Raw genomic sequence first — 19,285 nt, forward strand, 5'->3', positions numbered from 1 at the left:
TTGTTAGTTTGTGTGTTGGCTCTTGACTTAAGGTGTGATGAGTCAACCAGTTAAGATCCAGACGTCCGTGACTAAAATCCTTCATCCGGTTAAATATAGGTTTAATAAAAAAAACGCAATATATATCGCAGGGGAAAAAAATATATTGCAATGTCAGTTTTTTTCAATATCGTGCAGCCCTACTGACCTTAACTGCAGATTGTTTGACACATTGATTGATACGTAATTTAGAAGCCAGATTCATTGCTATCCATACATGTTCGTTTTATGAAAAATTAGGTTATTATTACATTGTGCACTATTTCAAAGCTTAAATGATCCTATGGGAAAAGTCCTGTATGTACACATATTGTGGTCCTCAGGCAACAAAGGCTGCTTTTCAATCAGCTGGTGTAATCCTGTCAAGGGCGCGGAGCGGTGAAGGTGAACAATTCCAATCAAGGTGCTTCTACCTTCAATATCGCAAACAGTTTCATTTGATTCAAAATGCATAGAATTGTGTTTTCAGTTCCAAAAGCTGTACTCTGGGCAACATTCCCACACAAATAGCAATGAATATGAGTCTGAGCATACATGCTTGTCAGTTTTTATTAACCCTCCCAGAAACCAAAGAGGGAAAGCTGGATAAAAGAGGATGAGTGAGACAAGCTGAGATAAGACCGTAATACCTGCTGTGATCTGTCTCTATAATAGTCTCCAGTTCTTTGCAGGCCAGTTCTTCTCCCGCCTCCAACATCTGACTCAAAGCTTGTCAAGTGCAAGCTTAAAACATACTGTACCCACACATACAGACACATGCACACCAAGGCTTGCACACACTAGATACAACTCAGCCTACCCCAACACACACGTACACAGCATTCAAAGGGCAACAGCCTTTTAAACAATTCATTGCTAAAAGCCTTGTAGGTCTTAGTCATCGGCACATACACTCTCGCTCCTCAGTTCGTCACTAACACTCGTTGCAGCGATTCACATGAATGACAGCACAAAAGAGGAAGGAGTTGAGAAAGAGGACAAGTGAGAAAACTGGAGGGATGCAGAAGATCTTCCCAAAATAATCCAATAATATAAATAATGAGACACCAGTTCATTAGCATATTAGCAGCTCGTAAATAAAAAAAGTGAAAAGTCTTTTAACTGGAGTGGGAGGCGAAGGAGCTTTAAACGGAGCAGATAAGAAGGAGAGAGAAATAGAAAAGCAAAGAGGAAGAGATCAAAGGAGACTGCGAGGCCATACGTCTCAAACAGAGCAGAAGGGAAATGCGCAGCTCCAGCAATGGTGTGAATGTTTGCCTTGGGAAAGCTGAGAGAAATGACGGATAGACGCAGATAAATACAGCAGAGTCTTTTCAGCACAACGGACAGCTCCTACTCTCTGCTGACAGATACACCACAGAGGATAAGCTACAGTAGAAAGAAATGCTTCGCTGGGTTGCAACATTCTTACAGTTTAGACTGCATCTGTATTCATTCTTGTTTTAATACCGTCAATATTTTTTCAAGGGCTGAAAATCGGTGACAGCAAAAAAAAACGACTTGGACATCTGTGAGAGCTGCACTGTGTGTATGCACTGCAGCAACAAACAGCCATACTGTTCACAGCAGATATTCTCAGAAAGAAATCCAGGTCAGAAAACACACTCATGCACGTACACACTACAGGGTCTGAGGATCGCAGCCAAGTGATCACAACCCTGACTTCATCCAACTGCAGTTTAAAATGTCTGCCAGCTGATTGGCCAAAGAGGCTTAGTAACGGATCTAGCAATAAGCCTTTTCACATGCTATTGGGAAACAGACAAACAAAATGTTTTCCCTTTTTCTCTTAAAAAAACAAAAGCTAGATGAGCAACAGCATCAGAACATCTGCATAAAAACCCATATTTATTTGTATCATATTGGAACAGAAAATACGGCAGTGAGAATAAATAGTTGGTTATAAATTCTAAACAATATAACATGTTTATAATACCAAATAAACAAACATGTGACATTACACCAAGAGGGTTGTGTTTTGGCCTTGTAGGTATTTTTGTCTGTCAGCAAAAACACCTACTGTACATAGATTGCTAATATATTGGAAGGACACCAGTCTGTGAGTCAATGAACCTCAGATGTTGGTGTTGATCTGGATTCAAAATGTCTCCTTAAAAGCATATTACATGTTTCAACCTTGAGAGGGTAGGTGATTTGAATTTAAATGTTATCCCTTGAAAAAAAAGACTTAGCATTTAAATGTAGAGACAGAAAGTATGTGTTGAAGAATTGCTGAGAATCATGCCTCCCAGCTAAAATAATAATAATCCGCTGCACTTTCTCATGAATAAATTGACAGTCTTCTTTATGCAACACAACACCAATTCAAGCTATAGCCTTTTCAAATCTGTGCAGCTCATCTAGTGCTGTCAAGTGTTTGTTGGTGCTTTCCAGTCAAATCAAACCAAAGAAAGTAATATACAGGACTCTAAATAATAAGCATACAAAGCATGGGAAGTGGTAGTGGTAACCACTATGGCCGAACAGATAACGGTGAACACTGGAATCTGCAGAAAGTCAAACTGCATCTATTTAAATTAAAGGGAAACCATTTCCAGTGTTTCCCCTACCATTGTCTTGCAGGGGCGCTGCGTCCCGCCAACGGAGCCCCGCCAACGGAGCCCCGCCAACGGAGCCCCGCCAATGGAGCCCCGCCAATGGAGCCCCGCCAATGGAGCCCCGCCCCCCCCTGAAATTCAAGGTGTTTACATTTTTATTTAAAAAATGTATATATATATATATAGCACCAAATTGCAACTAATCTATATCTACTGTCACTTTTCACATTGAACATGTGCTCGTTTATTAAATAAACAAAACGCTTTCATTTTAAGTTGTGAGTTTAGTGTTTTTGACCCTAAGAAACACTGATGCATTAATCAATAACAATAGTCCACAGCTCCTCTCTCTGCTCCAGAAGATTTAAAAAATATATATCCCAATGCTTGGGCCTTACTTGGCCAGAAACTGTGATCATGTATTCGTTACGACCTCAAGACTTGTGCTTTAATAAAAAAGGACCAAAGGCAATTTCTATCCCCGTGCGTCAAAGATGTCTAGAGGAATATTGTGCTAGAGTGAGTGCAGTGTCAAGGCACAAAGAGAGAGACAAAGAAGTAAAAGCTTAGAGAAAAACTGAGAGGCAGGGCGAAAAAAGCGTCAAGGAGAGGCGGTGATAGAGGGCACGATTGAATTGACAGCATGAAACAAATGAGACCTGCTATTGAGTTCCAGCGGACACGGAGAAAGAAGAAAGGAGACATAAGGTGTAGAACGGGGGTGTTGAGATGGTTGTCTTGAGGTTGTATTTTTGCTGTCTTCGACTTGGAAAAAGCACATCCTTTAAAGGACAACTCAATTTTCCTCTTTTCATTTTCTTTCCTCGAGACAGGCAGCAACGAGGGCATCCTCATGTGTCACGGGAGCTGAAGAAGGAAGGACTCAAGGCTGAGTTTCGGTACTTTAACAAGGCGTTCGCACCTTTTCTCCTTACTCTTCTCAAAGGAAGATGACAGGAAGTGAAGTCCTACAGGGCATTCTGCATGTTGCCAGCCTCTCACTGGGCTTATCAGAGAGAAAGCAGAGTGTAACTGTGAGCCATGAGCTAAATGATGTAACTATTTTACTATAAAGGAATCACTTTAAAGTCATTTGATGCTACACTGGCTTGTATTAAGGAGAATGCTTTCTCAGAGTTTGCACTATATCACTTTGGTAAGGGGGTAATACCATTTCCCAGGAGACATGCGTTGGGCTATACATCACTGAGTTAATATATGAGAAACTAGATCATAGAAAGGTTTTCCCTTGATGTGCTCCAGCTGCTTTGACTCTGTGATTTATATAGTTTCCTAATAGACAGAAATGTTGCATATTGCTAAAGTAATGCTTTATAATATGTAATTAAGCAGCAGGTGTGGACTAGCTGATGCTGAAGTTCAGCAGACAAACCCTGCAGACCTGACTCAGCCAGGCTGGGGGGCAATTCAGGATTTCTAATCTGTTTGTTTGGTTTGGTCGAGGCTATGTGCTGTTAAAATGATGTGTGAATGCACGTGTGTGCGTACTCACAAACACACAGCTATGCACAAGTTCACCATCCGCCACAACAATGGAGAGCACTGTTCCAATAAGCCACAGCTGATGGAGGATAAGAGCGGCAGCAAGCAGCTCCAATGAGTCTCAGTAATCCATCATCATAAGACAGGCTTGGGAATGACCCACACACATGCAAAAGCACACCCACTTCCAAAGTAGGGTTGGAGGGCTTAGTGTAGCATGATGTTTTCTGTTATTGTGCAAAAAGACCACACACACACACAGGATAATCACAATGAGGCAACCAGAGAATGCAATTCTGAGCTAAAGAAACACAGATGCCCATACAGCTGTAGCTCTTATCCTATCACTATGTATGACATTTACATGAAAAGGGTTTACATTATAACGATAGGTTCAAGGAATCAGAGACAGCTTCTTCTCTGTCCAGATGTTTCTTTGCTACAGGCTACATCACTGCATCAGCTTTACTCCAGACTTTCCAAAGTGGACAGTGGTGAGGATGTGCTGTTTGAAGCTCATGCTGTTTGAAGTAATGCAGACACAGCAGCAACAGCGTAGCAACAGTCGTTAGCTTGTGCTTCGGAAGTAAAACCTTTCAAGGGAACTATTTGAATTTTGCATTTGCAGTGATCAGTAAAGACTCTGTGTTTAGCATATTTGGACCAATGCAATATTTTTACATAAACCATATTTTCACATCAGCTCCTTCCGGTTTTACACGGGGAAGTTTGCCTTATTTGCATACCCTTAAGGGATCTAATACATGAATACTTTATCTCATAGCTTCCATTACAGTGGAATAATTTACAAATATTGCCCTCATCCTGGAGGATATTTGCATGGATACTAATGGAGCCAATAGATATGAGCCAAGGGAAACTTGAATGATGAGATTGTGTTACGGTTCAAATGCTTCACTTCTGCAACAAAAATATATAATGCACAAGGCAGATGAGGAACTGAAATACACATTACCGATCACAAGATGTAGACAAACTAGTGAGGTTATGAAAGTTGAATGGCAAACGCATTTGTCCTTCAGTAGTGTTTCAAAAGGCCAATTTCGCTTCCAGTCCAATTCCTTTAAATAATATAACACTTTCAAATAAAACAAATCACAAAAATAGTATGACATGTTGCAAGTGAGGAATTGTATCAAGGTACTTCTGTTAAAAGAAAAGCATAACGATGTCAAATGTCAAATTCTCTAGCAAAAGAAACAAACAATATCCTATGGAAAGGTCATATCAACACAAAGTCCAATCTCAAATATCACAGCCCATTGCCAGTGTGCACTCACAGCTTTGAGAGCTCATACCAAACAGAGAGAAAAAAACATTTGATTTCAAGTGGATTGCGATATTAAGATTTCAAGTACTCTTGCATAGTCAAAAATAATATCAGAGAGAGAAATAACCCTTTGGGAGGGGTACAAATGTTGAGTGGGTAGCCTACCAAAGAACGAATAGAGACGGGGGCATAAATCATAATATTAAGTGCAGAGGCAAAAAGACTCCCTGTGCAGATCCAGCCCTTGAGGCAAGCAAGGATATAATATCAAAATATATATACACACAATAAGCATGATATATAACAGCAATGGAAACTTAGGCAAAGACTCAATTAGTTCATTGTTTTTAAACAAAAACTCTCCACATGTGACCCCTGTGGTAACACAAACAAACACAGACTATAAGCGAGAGCTGTCCGTGTGCGTCTCTGCATTCAGATTCAGTTTTCAAACCTAATCGTTTTCCTGAATGTATCCGGAGCCGTGTGGGGGTTGAGGGGGGGGGGGGGGGGGGGGGCAGTGTGGATGATGTGGAGAAGAGGCAGGAGGGGTACAAAAAAACAGTGAGTCACCACTGCCTGTTGTTGGCTGCCAAAGCTCTTCCTCCACCTCCATCCACCAGCGTCTCTGAGTGTGAAAGTGCTGGCAGGAGAGGTGATGCAAAACCCTGCATGAGGTTACAGGGCCTCAATCCTGATATCAGTGCAGAGAAACTAAAGGGAAGATCAGTTTATTATTTCATTATCTGCTTCATGTACAAAGTGCATACGTGAATCAGGCCATCAATTTGTAGCAACTTACAGCATGGCCAAAGACCCGCAAAACTAATGCTAGTGCTAATTAATAAACATGGTAAGAAGCTAAACTAAAATGTTGAACAACGATACCTGATTAGCATTAGCAAGTTAGCATTGTCATAAGCGCTCGGCAGTATCGATACTGTGATACGACACTGGATATGTCTTCGATTTTGGATATCTTAACATGGTGATATACAGTAGCTTAGGTGTTGGCTTTTATGATTTAAAATGTTTTGTCATTTTGATGCCTGCTATTTCTGAACTTATTGTACTTGTCCCTGCTGTTGTTTATCTGCCTTTTTTAATGAGTCAGTCTTTATGACATAACTAATCATTGTTAGTCAAAAATCTCTTACTCAGAAATAACTTACATTTGATATGCTCCACATAGTCCAGCTGCAGTTCCAATTGTGAGCTTGTTGGAATGTGAGTGTCAGCATTTAGCTCGAAGCACTGCTGTGCCTAAGTACATCCTCACAAAGCCTCTATTGTGGTGTATTTGTGGGGAAATATAAACAGTTTAGCATTCTTCCCTTGAATTACGCAAATAAATGATTCAGTGAATGTCGCTGCACTGCATACTACTGTATCTGTTTAAGTCAATCTGGAGTGTTTCTCTTACATTTCACTTGTTTTTCCCTGCCTCCGGTGAGAAGTTATTTCACATCGGGAGGTAGCCACTCAATCAATAGCCACCTTGTAATTTTAAAACTGCTGTAGTCACTGGATAAAAGAAAGAGTAAGGTTTATGAGTTACAAAAAATGCCTTTATTTTGCAGTCGATACTCCTAAATGACATTCAAAGCTCAAACCAAATGTGTTTTTTAAGACATTCACAATAGGAACCTGTTTTGTTTCCCTTACCGACATGGACCTCACTTTATTACGAATGCTAAAACCAATGCTGCTACGGTGACAACAGAAAAAGGACACAATAAAGCAGAAATTGAGCTGTTCTATTTAACTCGTTTTTTGGCGTGTTCAAATTATTACTAAGGCCTTTATCTTATTGAGCTGTTCTGTCTTATGAAAAATCCCCATCTAAAAGCTTCAAAATCCTTGTTTAACCCTCGCCTTCATCTACAGCTCTCTGTCATTACTGAAGTGGATTTATTAGATGAAATTCTTTTGGGATTGTAGCTCTCATCTGCATTCACTGGATAAAGTCGGTTTCATGGAGAGAACGTGCAGTCCTGTTCAGGGAAGAATACAGATCAAGCAATAACTAACTAAAGTAAAACATGTTTTGGTTTGATAGCGAGTAGTAACTAGTATAATGTGGTTTAAAATGACACTGTTTATCATGCTGCAAGGGGTGTATGGGCATAGGAGGGAGATGCTGGATGTGTAAGGACTAAAACAACATTAAGGGTAGTTCATGAATACTGAAATGACACACACCACAAAGTTTGCAACCTTCGTCCAGCTGCATGCAGCGTGATGAATAGCTACACAGTTAGCTGTACTTCACAGCGGAGCAATGGGTGTGTGTGTGTGTGTGTGTGTGTGTGTGTGTGTGTGTGTGTGTGTGTGTGTGTGTGTGTGTGTGTGTGTGTGTGTGTGTGTGTGTGTGTGTGTGTGTGTGTGTGTGTGTGTGTGTGTGTGTGTGTGTGTGTGTGTGTGTGTGTTTTAGGAGCCATGGGAGAAAGGCGAAGTAGGCCAGCATGAATATAAAATCACCGCTGCCAGGCAATGATGCGGGCTACAAGAAGAAGGGAGCAGTGCTGGTTTTGTGTGTGCATTTTGTCTGTGTGTGTTGGTGTGAATGTGCTTGCTGCCAGAGAAAATGTGCAGATGAAGGTGTAGGAGACTAAAGCAAGGGTTTTGCAGGAACACTCATTTATCAACTCTGGGATGTTGGGGGCACACACACCAGCGCACAAACACCAGGTAATACAAATAAAGCAGCTTGTTATAATGTGGAGATTAGTGCATTGTCGGAATACCAGACTGTACACACACACACAGAAATACACACACATAGAAATACACACAAACAGATGCGCACAGTGCTGCAAAAAAACATGTTTCAAAAGCGTGTTTGATCCAAATGTGCCGTTAGAACATTCTTTAGAAATGACACCCACAACCCCCCTCCCAACAATCACACACACATACAGACACATATTTCATTTTAGGAAAAAAAACACAAAAGAGCCAGACACAATAGAATGAACCAGCCAGACACAATAGTGTGGAAATAAGGAGAAAAAGGAAGAAGAAAACGAGAATAATTAGGAGCACAAGCTTCCATAGCCCTTGTATGAATATAAATAATTGATTAGGCCTATTAAAATAACAGAAAATCTATCAAATAAATAGTTATGAATATTTGATAACCAATTTATAGTTTTTTTTTTTTATGCAATGAGGAAACAGCTTGTTAAAGTTTCACAAATGCAAGAAACACTTGTTTGTCTTTGGCAATTATTCAAATAAAAAACAAATGCTTTAAATGTCCACTGTTAAACAGAGGAAACACCGATATTACTTCAGGCTTTAGTCACAATATCTTTTACTTCTTTATGGATTTTTGGGGGGTAAATAAATAGGGCCAAATAATGTTATGCTTTAGTTTTGTTATTGTTATATAACCAGGGTTTTGTCTACACCGGGTAACGGGCGCTGCGCCCTGTTACTTTCGGCGTGCCGCCCTCATACCAAAATGCCGATCGCCACGTAAAATGTCAAAGTGATGCCAGAAAACAATATTTATGTTCGCCAAAAACGGTATAATTACTCAAAAATATGAAATTCGTGTTGAATAGACCGTCAGACGGAATTTGTTTTTACGGATTTCGTTTTTACGGAGCTCCGACGGCGCTTTGTTGTTTACGTCCGCGGCGCCATCTTGTATATTGGCCTTATGTTCTTGCGAGAATTTATAGACAGTATCTTAAGATCAGCGCCCTCATACTATAATTTTCTAGAAAAACACCCTGTGTAACCCTTCATCGTTTTGAAAAACTACCCTGTTATTGACAACTCTTTAAATATGTTGTGTTATTTTACTTTTGTTTGTCAAGTACAAGTAGTCACCACCTGAAGATGTATTAACAGTGTCTATAAAAATATCCAGGCATTTTTCAGAGTAAAATAATAAATCCAAATCCAGTGAGTACAAATATTACAAGTTTAATTGAAAAATAGTTTAGATTAATAATGAAATCCCTGCAATTGAAAATGAAATCCGTCAAAATATAAAAAGCAGTGATGAGACTGTTTGGTAAGACACAAATTACATGAATAGATCTGCAGTGGGCAATGAGCACATGCTTTCATGTGAAATGCATGTTTAATTCATAATATCCACACTTGCAGCAGACCAGTGAAATGTATTTATTATAGATTTCTGACGTCTGAAGGGTTGCCTGCGTCAATGCAAACTAAATTGTTACAGCACTTCGAGAAGACCATGTCATGTTTTGCATGTCAAAAGTAAAATCACAAAATATTTGTATGACAATGAGATTTAAAAAGCCATCGCAGCTACAGGACAAAAAAAGCAAGGTCATGAAATATAAAAAAATGATATTGTTAAAAAGCGGCGTTCCTTCAGTCACCTCCCTGCGTCCTCTTCTTAACTTTACCCTTAGAAAAGTATGGCTTCAGTATGCTAGACATATGTAAGGTTAATAGCATATAGACTCCCTCCAGGCTGAGTGGAGAAAAGGAAGCGGAGAGGAATGGCGCTGCAGACAGCTCCATTACCTCCTCACAATAGGGATCATCCACATTCATCCACCAGTCGCTTCACCCGACCAGGGAGAAGATTACAGCGAGGGGTTAGGGAGATGGATGTGCTGGGAGGAGATGAAGAATGGAGAGACAAAGGAAGCGACAGAGAACTCACAAAAGGTGTCGTTAAGCAAAGATGGTATATTTTTTGCTTTGTTCTGCCGATTCCCAAAAGGTGCTCTCACACAAAAAACAGATGTGGCTTATGTCTGTAAGAAATCCCAGCATCTGGAAATATCAGCTCACAAGGGATGAAGAAGAATTTAGAGAAGTGGAGCGGAATCTAGGTGGTGTAAGACGGGAAAAAACCCAACGTTTTAGCCTTAACATGTATAAATTAGACTTAAACCAAATGGTGTCATGATTTAAGCTAAAACCTGAAATGGAAATTATAATAAAACCAGGAAGAATCAGCATTACAGCTTATAAAGGTTCATTTGGCTCTGAAGAAGATCATTATGGAGGATCTTGTTAGTAAGAGGATTGGGAGCTGCTGTTTTAGGGATAACTCTGCATTTACATTTTGAATTAGTTATTCCTCTATCCTCAGATATTTGTCACAAAGTGAAAAGATTTCTAGATTTGTTCATGCCTCAGAGCGTGGACTCCTCTCATTGACAGCGGGATGCTAAACATGCTAACAAGCCAGAGTTTAATCCTACAGTGCATGTGACAAAAGGCTGATTTTAAAAAATGGCCAATTAAAACTCAAAATGTCAAGGTATCCCTTAACAGGCTGTGTGCTTTATGTAAAAAGTGTGCAAGCACTCCATTTACCCAGGCCCATGGGACTTTATTTCACTCCTCCTATCACCAGGAGCAGGGGAGAGGGGAGAGCATTGATACACGCAGCGTGATAAGGCTCCACAGGGGGGCCGGAACTCATCAGCCCCCCGCAGAACACCATTAAGCTGGACCTACTGCTGCACTCCAGAAGAAAAGAGGACATGAAGGACAATCACAAGCTTTCCAATTTTCCCCTCTGAAACTTTCATTTCCGTCCCTTTAGTGTACCATCTTACTTCCTCTCTCAGGAAGATGAGCTGCCTCCCCCAATCATCTGTTTCTACCTCCCTGTTTCTCTCCGGCTCAGGCAGGGGTCAGGACAACCCTGCTGCGTGACAGATAGCAAAGTCATTCATGACCTTGCAGAGGAAGCCACACCCTCTGTCCTCTACCTCTTCAGCAGCATGTGTGTTTGTTTGAGACAGAAGGAGAAACTGGCATGGAGTGTGTGTGTTCATGCCATTAAAGTGACATTCCCTATTTTTCTATTCTGTGTCTCTGGTCAGCACCAGCGCGGTTGTTGTCGTAAGCTAACGTTGCACTCTGGCTGTAGCCCCCAGGCACAAAGTGACTAAGCTTCTCTGCAGCAATAGGGCAGCTAATCTTTCCCAAAAATAAGCATCTTACAGAGGCCTGCAAAACACTTGGTAAAGACAAAATGTGAATCCTCTTTCGGAGACATTTCTTGTCTTAACATTGAAGGGCTTCTCTAAATACTTTTCTTCTCTTTGCTGCAGCATCAGCCTGAGGCGGATGTTCCCTTTCCTTTCACGAATACAGGAGAATTCACGAGCAGAGGGAATACAACTAATATTACATGTAGAGCTGGTGAAGTTGATTCATTGTAATAACTGCAACTTTTTTGATCATTGTTTAAAAGTTATAGTAATCTTTTACACAAAACATCTCTTGAATTAGCTTTTTCCAAAGCTTTTTACTTGTTATGTGACAGTAAACTGAATATGAAGAGTAGGAAGGTGAGATATTTAAAGAGACTCATTCGGGTTTTAAGAAACAATGATGGACAGTTTTTGATAGACTCTGCCAATATATGCACTAAACCAGTGGTTCTCTGTGAACGACCCGTTTCGAGTGGGTCGCAGATGTTTGAGTGAAGAAAAAGAAAATGTGAATTTCTTTTTTTACTCTTTAAAAAAAAAAAAAAAGTCTTTAAATTATACAGTTCAGCTTTGATTGCGTCAGCTCATTAAACCTTTTTTAAAAGCATACTTTAGTTCTGTGAAGGGATCCGATGCACTGTACTTCACTTTAATTAATATTGTTTGCTGAAAAGTGTATATATTACAGCACGATATTTAGTTGAATAGATTTGAGTGGTTCAAAATTTCGGGTCGCGATTTATTGACAAAGAAAAAAGTTGGTCCCGAGGCCTGACCGGTTGAGAACCACTGCACGAAACGGTTAATAAAAACAATAGTTTCCCTGCATAATAATAGCCCTACGTTGTCTTCTGACTTTGGTCTGGTTATCTGGGTTACCTTAATTTATTTCAATGATCTCAACCAGCCTCTACACCATTTCAAACAGTCCACTAATAAGAATCAGATTCAAATATGAAAAAAAGGGCAATTACTCATATTAATAGTTACATCACTCTTAAATATGTTTATCAACCCAAGCACAAAAGGATGAACCAAAAACATCCTCTTTGCATAGTGGCCGTTCCGTTCAGAGCTGCTGTGTTACATACAGCCCGTCATCTCCAACATAGTCTCAGTTATTGATGGCAGTAATACAAAACCACGACCACAATAAAGTAGAATGCTCACATAGCAAATTCAATTGTAAGCAATATCTACAGTACTACCCAGCATACTAAATGTCCCATAACAAAAACCCTTTGAAGTCAAACATTAAAAAAAAACTGCTGATTTCCAATAAAAATATCTTATTCATGCAAAAGATTTCGATGCCACACATTATTTATTAGACCATTTAAGTGTATTGGTGGGATATTTGTCATGACAGTCATCTTCATGGGTATGTGAGCACACAATGACGCATTCTTATCGTCTGCACGGCCATGCAAGCAGATTACAGTTCTGCAGGGAAATGATCAGCGTCTGCTCGGACTGTGCCGCCACAGGGCAAACATGGAAAACACTGAAGCTCAATTTTGCACCGGGAGGTTCACAACACCTCAGGGCAACATAGATGTCAAATAATAAGATTTTAAATAAGATGTCCTATCCCTTCAAAAGAGCTGTGAAGTATTATTCAGCATGCCACTGTGTGTCACTGCACTTGAGGTAGAATCAAGCAGTGTAAACACAAAACATTGAATCACATTTTTTTTCGAATGCTGACCTCATTTTCTTTCCCTCTTTTCTTCATTTTTATTTCAAAGAGTGTATGGCCTTCAAAAAAGAAAAACATAATTAGGTAGAAAAAGGTTGTGCCACTGTATGTGTGTGTGTGTGTGTGTGTGTGTGTGTGTCTGCAATTGTGTCTGAATGCCGACATGTGAAAATGAGTGGAGGTTTTTTTTTTTTGGTGTGTCAGACTGCTGGCTGTGGTCTCGGAATCAGGTGACCTTGGTGATTGAAGTAATAGTAAATAATTAGGTGTTTGCAAACAGACCATCGATGGGAGCTCTAAAGGGGGCTCAGGTGGGGATTGACATTGCCAGAAGAAATTGCATCTAACCAATAAGGAAGGTGAAAGGGAAATACAAAGCAAAGAACAGCAAGAGTTAGAGAGAGTGTCACCAATCTTTTTCTATCTAGACAAACTCTCCATTTTGATCCCAAAAAAAGCTTAACAACTAAATAAAGCTGTCTATAAATAAGCACTGCTGGTGTCGCACTAAGGCAAGACTGACAGATCTGCCTGTAGATGCATTTTGAAAATATATCTCTCAATTCTTCAAATAAAGATATGATGGGACAGTTCAGGTGGATTACATGTCAGCCCTCTCCCCCTTCTGTCAACAAACATTCCTCCTTACCTGGCTTCTTCAAATATATAACATCCCAACATAGTCAAAGCGAATAAACACAGCCTGGGGTAGAAGTGGTGTACCATTAACAAAAAATGGGAGGTTTCAATCTATAGAACAGCCAGTGTAGGGCGGGAAAGGAAGCAGTGACTTCTAAGGGGAGGATACAACAAGTAAATGGATCCAACATAATGCATGTATACTGTCCTATTGAATGTCGTGAATTATATCGGTCAACAGAGGAATATTCTGGAAAACTGGATATTTTAGGGGCACATTTTCAAGTGCAAAACGAGTTTGTTTATCTCCCCAGTCCGGTTTATCATCTAATGACCCCTTAGATTTATAATTGATGGACCATATAGGCTTTAAATACATCCTATACTTCAATTCAGAGTGACACATTTAAAAAGGGAAAGAAAATATGAATGAGAGGCTCAATATAAACGGTGCGTCCATGGCGTACCCCAGCTGAACATTTATGGGAGATTTTGTAGTCAGTTCCAACGTGCTTTTCACACAAACGTAGGGAATATCTAGTTCATCCCTTCAGTAGAGATGCAGAGACTCGAATGAGCAAGGAGCGTTAAAATGCCTGGTGGCTTATCACCTAAAACAGAAGATTATACATAAACCAGGCCAATTCACAGATGATCTCACTCAGAGTTTGCTCTTACCGATTGTAAATCTTAGTATTCCAATGGTGTTTAGCTTGTGGTGGCAGTTTAACACTAGACGTCTTCAAACCATGAGACATGAGCTCATATTGGGGGGTGGAGAGACAAAGAAAGAGCGTGAGAGATATAGAGAGAAAGGCTGTGACAGAAGTTCCGGAAGTGGAAAGCAACACCAGGTGGTCGAGCGTCTGGAGGCAGGCAGTCAAAGAGCATTGTTGCCTTGACAACTGTGATGCCTTGTTGATGATAATAACTGAGCACCTAGCCACAAGCAGCCCACACACACACACACAATGTAAGTGTTTCTATATTGCATGTGTGCACGGCATGTACCATCTACAACATGCTCTGTGTTATTGGCAGCAGTGATGATCAGTGTTTTGCCGCTGTATCAGCATCAGTACAGCCAGTGTTCTGGGTAGAGTTGATTATTATTGTCTTCTCTCTCCTCTTTCTTTCTTTCTAGAGACAGTTCATCACACGGCAAAAGGCCAGCATCATGCCGTATAGAGAAGGGAGCATATCTGATTCAGCCGGCAAGCCATCTGTTCACCCAAGCCGCAGTGGGATCTGATCAATACAGCCAAAGTGGACGGTGAATGTGGCTGCCGTGGTCTCCCACATTGACTGGAATAATGGATCAGCTCTTGGGTCACAGTGGACTCATTGTACCAGCAGCATGACCACTGAGGTTCCTGCCTCCACACCTCTTTGTTTCAACTCTTTTAATTAAGGAGCTGGGCAAGAGAATTCCCTAACAGGCTTAGCTATTGGCAGTCTCGCAACCACAACTGATTGTACAATTCAGGATTTAGCAAGTAAAGCTTGGTATGGACAACACATAGTGCTTTAATGTGTCAGGGTGTCAGGCCTTTGTGTGTTAATGCATCATCCCAGCATTCATAAATAAAGTGTGGGTCTAACGCAGGTACTTATAAAAGGGGGTGCATTTCAGTTGAACGCTCTGATGAGCTTTCACTGATCTGATGTGGACCAATCCAGAGTCCTTTTCTCTTCCGCTGCATCAGCTGGTGATTTCTGAGCACATAGCCACTGCAGCATCCTACCACCTCATCCTCCTCCACTCTCGCTCTTCTCCTCCCTCCCCCACCCTCCCTCAACCCCCTCTCCTCCTCCGCCTCCTCCTCTCCACCTGCTTTTAAATGCATGGCGCTGCCCTGCCAGGCCGGTCTATGCAAGCAGCATCTCCCTCCTCAGCTCCTCCAGAGTAAAGGAGGAGGTAGAGGAACAGGATGGACGGTTATCAGCCTGTGTGCAGCCAGGGGGGTTCTAAGGGAAAGAGACAAGGTCGGAGTGAGCCAGCAAAGCCCCCCTGCTCTTCTGTGTAGTACCAATAATCGATTGGGAGATGAGAGGCGAACTGAATCTGGACTCTCTCGTCTGAATGAGAGGAAATGGTTTAGCCGAGATGTAGGCTGTCCTGCCACGAGCATCCATTGAGTAAATAAGCCACTGGCTACATGAAACCCTGTCAACCTCAAGAAAGCACTGCACTGAAATCAGGTGATACATTATATCTACATTATTCTTCTTCCTCCTCAAAAGAGAGTGAATACTGTTCAGAGCCCCCCTCCTCATGGCAGATATGTAATATCATGCAGTGCACGCCATTGCCTGATGCATGGAGCAGGGAAACAGCCTGGCAGCATGCAGCACACACGTCCTATATCCTCCTAACGCATTAGTCCTCCGGACCTACGTCTGCTGTGCATTTTTCTCATAGCCTATGTTTCGTAACAGGAAACACCAGTCATGTTAAAACCTCCAGCTGGATTAAATCCTTATGTGTAGGATAGGCCTAACATCGCAGACACTACCTCCGATGGAGGGGCAAAGATAGAAGGGGGTGGCAACGTATCTGATCCATAGATAAAATTATCGCTCTTGGGGCCACAGCAATATAAAGCCCTGTCCGTCTCACAGCTAGATACATCACTGCTTTGCGCACACGATGCAGTGGCCTGCCTTCAACAATAGGCCTATGCATAATTTTAAGCCATTCTCATGCACACATATGTCGATGGATAGCATAATGCTAGTCGGCCTTTGTCCGGTATGGATTGATTTAGTTTCGGAGCTCGATAAAACTGCATGATTACTCTCTTTAGTTTAATAAAATAATCCAGTTTGTCTCGATGTTGTACGCAACGTTGTAACGATTCGCCCTGTGCCTGTTTACCTGCCTATGCATCACTTCAGGGTACATATCGGGGTCAGGAGAAAAGCCAGTATACATACACTTTGCCCTATTCACTACTTTGACTGCAAATGTGTTTACTGTAGCTCGTTGCACCGCAAACGGGTCCTTTAGTCAACAATGCTTGGATATTAAACTACCCTTCATGCCTTGGTGGGGTCACATGCTTCATTCAGATCCGCTGGGTTTTACAATAATTCAGCTTCAGCCTATTTATCCTCCAACACACAGACTTATGTATGCATCTTTTTATCTGCAGAAAAGAAAAACTCCACATTCATCCTCCGAACAAACAAATGACATCATCCTCTGAAAGCCACACAACCACGGGAGTGAAGCATCGTAAATAAAACATAGCGGGTTAGGACACCGTGATTCCTCTGTGCTCTATGGCTGCCTTTCTGTGTTTTCTTACAGTTTGGTGCTGTTTGCACTCACCAGGTTCAGCACTGTCTCCACGATGTCCCTGTTGCTAACCTCCCCGACCTGGATCAGGCCCACCAACACGGCGAATTTCATCTGGATATTCCTGATCGGGACAGCGGGGTTGATCACCCCGGCCGGGAGGACCATAGTACCGGCTGAAGACACCATCCTTTCCCCGGTGGCGCCGGAGCCAGCGCCCGCGGCGAACTGCTGCTGTGGCGTCTGCACGGAGGAGCCCGGCGGAGGATGGGAATCTGTGTCCGTGAGCGAAGAAGCAGAGACCGGTGGTACTGACACCGGCTTCTCGCTCGACATTTCCCCTTGGAAACAGGGAGGAGAGGAGCGGTCGCCGTTGTCTCTCACAACTGCTCTACCAGCGTCTGCTGCTGCTGCAAAAAAACATCCACTGCGCAGGAAAAACAAAAGGAGCGCGACGTTTAAAAAAAAATTCACCTTATCCTCCTGAAAATGTGAAGGGATTCATAAGGCTGGGGGGGAAAGGGATGGAGGTTTGACAGAATGGTAACCTACGCTTCTTTCTCTCTCCTCTCTCTGTCTCTCTCTCATTGGCAGGTTGCAGTCAGTGCGGTCGTCGAGGAGAGATCGCCATGTTGACGCCCCCTGTTTGCGGCAGCGCGCTGTAGCCACACATGCGCACTGGGGAACTTTCTGGTAGGGTGCTGAAGCAGAATAACATGGAGCCATCCATGCATGGGCTACAGAGCAAAGCACCACCTCAACAACTGGGTGTTTTTTGTTTTTTAAATCGTTTTTTTATGTGTGAATGTTTTTGCTTTGGAGATTTTAATCTAGAATAGTGAAGAACACCTGAAAACAGAAAAATAAATGGACAGCAATATATACTTTTAACAGAAATTCAGATTGCAATTTAGGACGATTGGCTTCCAGACAGAGGCTGTTTATATATTCAGAAGCTACCCATCTGTCCCACTTTTCGCTGTCTCTGTTTAACTCTGGTGCCTCTGTTTCCTCATTAAGCGTCACAGGTACGCTCTCCTGACACTCATCTCAGGAGAGCTGTTGTGTGCTTTCTCACCTCTCCTCTTCTTTTTCCAATGTCCTCACCTCTCTTCTCTGCAGTCATTTTCACTTTTTGCACACACCTTCTTACATCACCACCTCTCTTCTTCACCCTCCTCATGACCCTTATTAAGCGAAGAAGGGAAAGGCAAAACAATAAAAGAGATATAGGCTACTAACAGAGAAGGGGCAATAGTTCAATAATAAAGCCATTTCAACTTGTACAATAAGGGTAGATAGGCAGATTCAAATAATTAAAACGTAAAATACAGTCATGTAAATCAAATTTCTCAAATGTAAAAAAGGTAAATTGATTATTTGCAGGTGCTGTGTTTTGTTGGTGAACTATAATAATATAAAAACAGTTTAGAGCTTGTTGAACAAGAAGCCAGAGCCAGTTTGAGCCTGTCTGATAAAACCCATCTGAGTGAGCAATTCTTAAAGGTCATTTTATAATTTTCCAGCAAGGGCTTTATAGATTAAATTACAGATTATCATCAGTATCATGTTTCTCTTTAGAGAAGACCATCAAACCCTGTCATATAAAATACAATCATGGGTACCTAGACATCAATGGTAATAAATCTCAAGGCAGAGTGATAGACTGAGTCCAGAAGTTGACGAGTTGAAGAGGAGGCGTGCCAATAACTCACATTGTAGTCCAACATTTGACAGAAAAACTGCCCCAACAAACCTAGTCCTACAAATCGTTTCTTACAGGCACTAATGTAGAATATGTTTGTATGGCAGAAATGCACTTTCAGCAAAATGTGGTTTCCTTCAGCCTGAAAACTACCAGCACACACGGACATATGCCTTCTTAATAAAATGTTTACTGTCATGCTCTCATCCTAGGCTAGTTGACTCAAAGGTCCAGCAGGTGTCTGTCACACACACATGCTCACTCACACACCTACAGTATCCCCTGGTGGCTGCACAGACCGAGGCTACTTCACTACCTGTATAAGCCTGTTTCACACTCCATGTGTTCTTTCAACAGGACACAGCTGCTGGGTAGGATTCCCATTAGCAAAGCGACTGTACAGGCTGATTCGTCTGTCTGAGTGTGTTTTCATATCGGCATTGACGCCAGTCTCTTTGATGTCTCGCTTCCCATTTTTTCTTGAGGTACTGACCGTTGGCAGGGGGTGACATGGGAGTCCCATTTACTGGCTGTGTGTGAGCGAGTCACATTTGGCACAGGTGCACATTTGAGATTATTTGAAGATCTTACAGATGAGCAGGGGC

At 41.7% G+C, this 19,285-nt stretch overlaps 1 protein-coding gene across 1 annotated transcript in view; it reads right to left on the minus strand.

The window, feature by feature from the left end:
* LOC307018444 (neurobeachin-like) overlaps nt 1–17,593 on the minus strand; it is a gene marked incomplete at its 3' end in the record, with an annotated part of 48,884 nt that extends 31,291 nt beyond the window's left edge. The window contains exon 1 of the mRNA XM_079648679.1: nt 17,009–17,593. Coding sequence (XP_079504805.1) covers nt 17,009–17,311 — 303 coding nt within the window. The 5' untranslated portion in view covers nt 17,312–17,593. The remainder of the gene's footprint in view (nt 1–17,008) is intronic.
* Nucleotides 17,594–19,285: the final 1,692 nt, after the last annotated feature.

Source organism: Notothenia rossii (assembly GCF_949606895.1).
Source record: "Notothenia rossii genome assembly, chromosome: 9".
Taxonomy (NCBI): domain Eukaryota; kingdom Metazoa; phylum Chordata; class Actinopteri; order Perciformes; family Nototheniidae; genus Notothenia; species Notothenia rossii.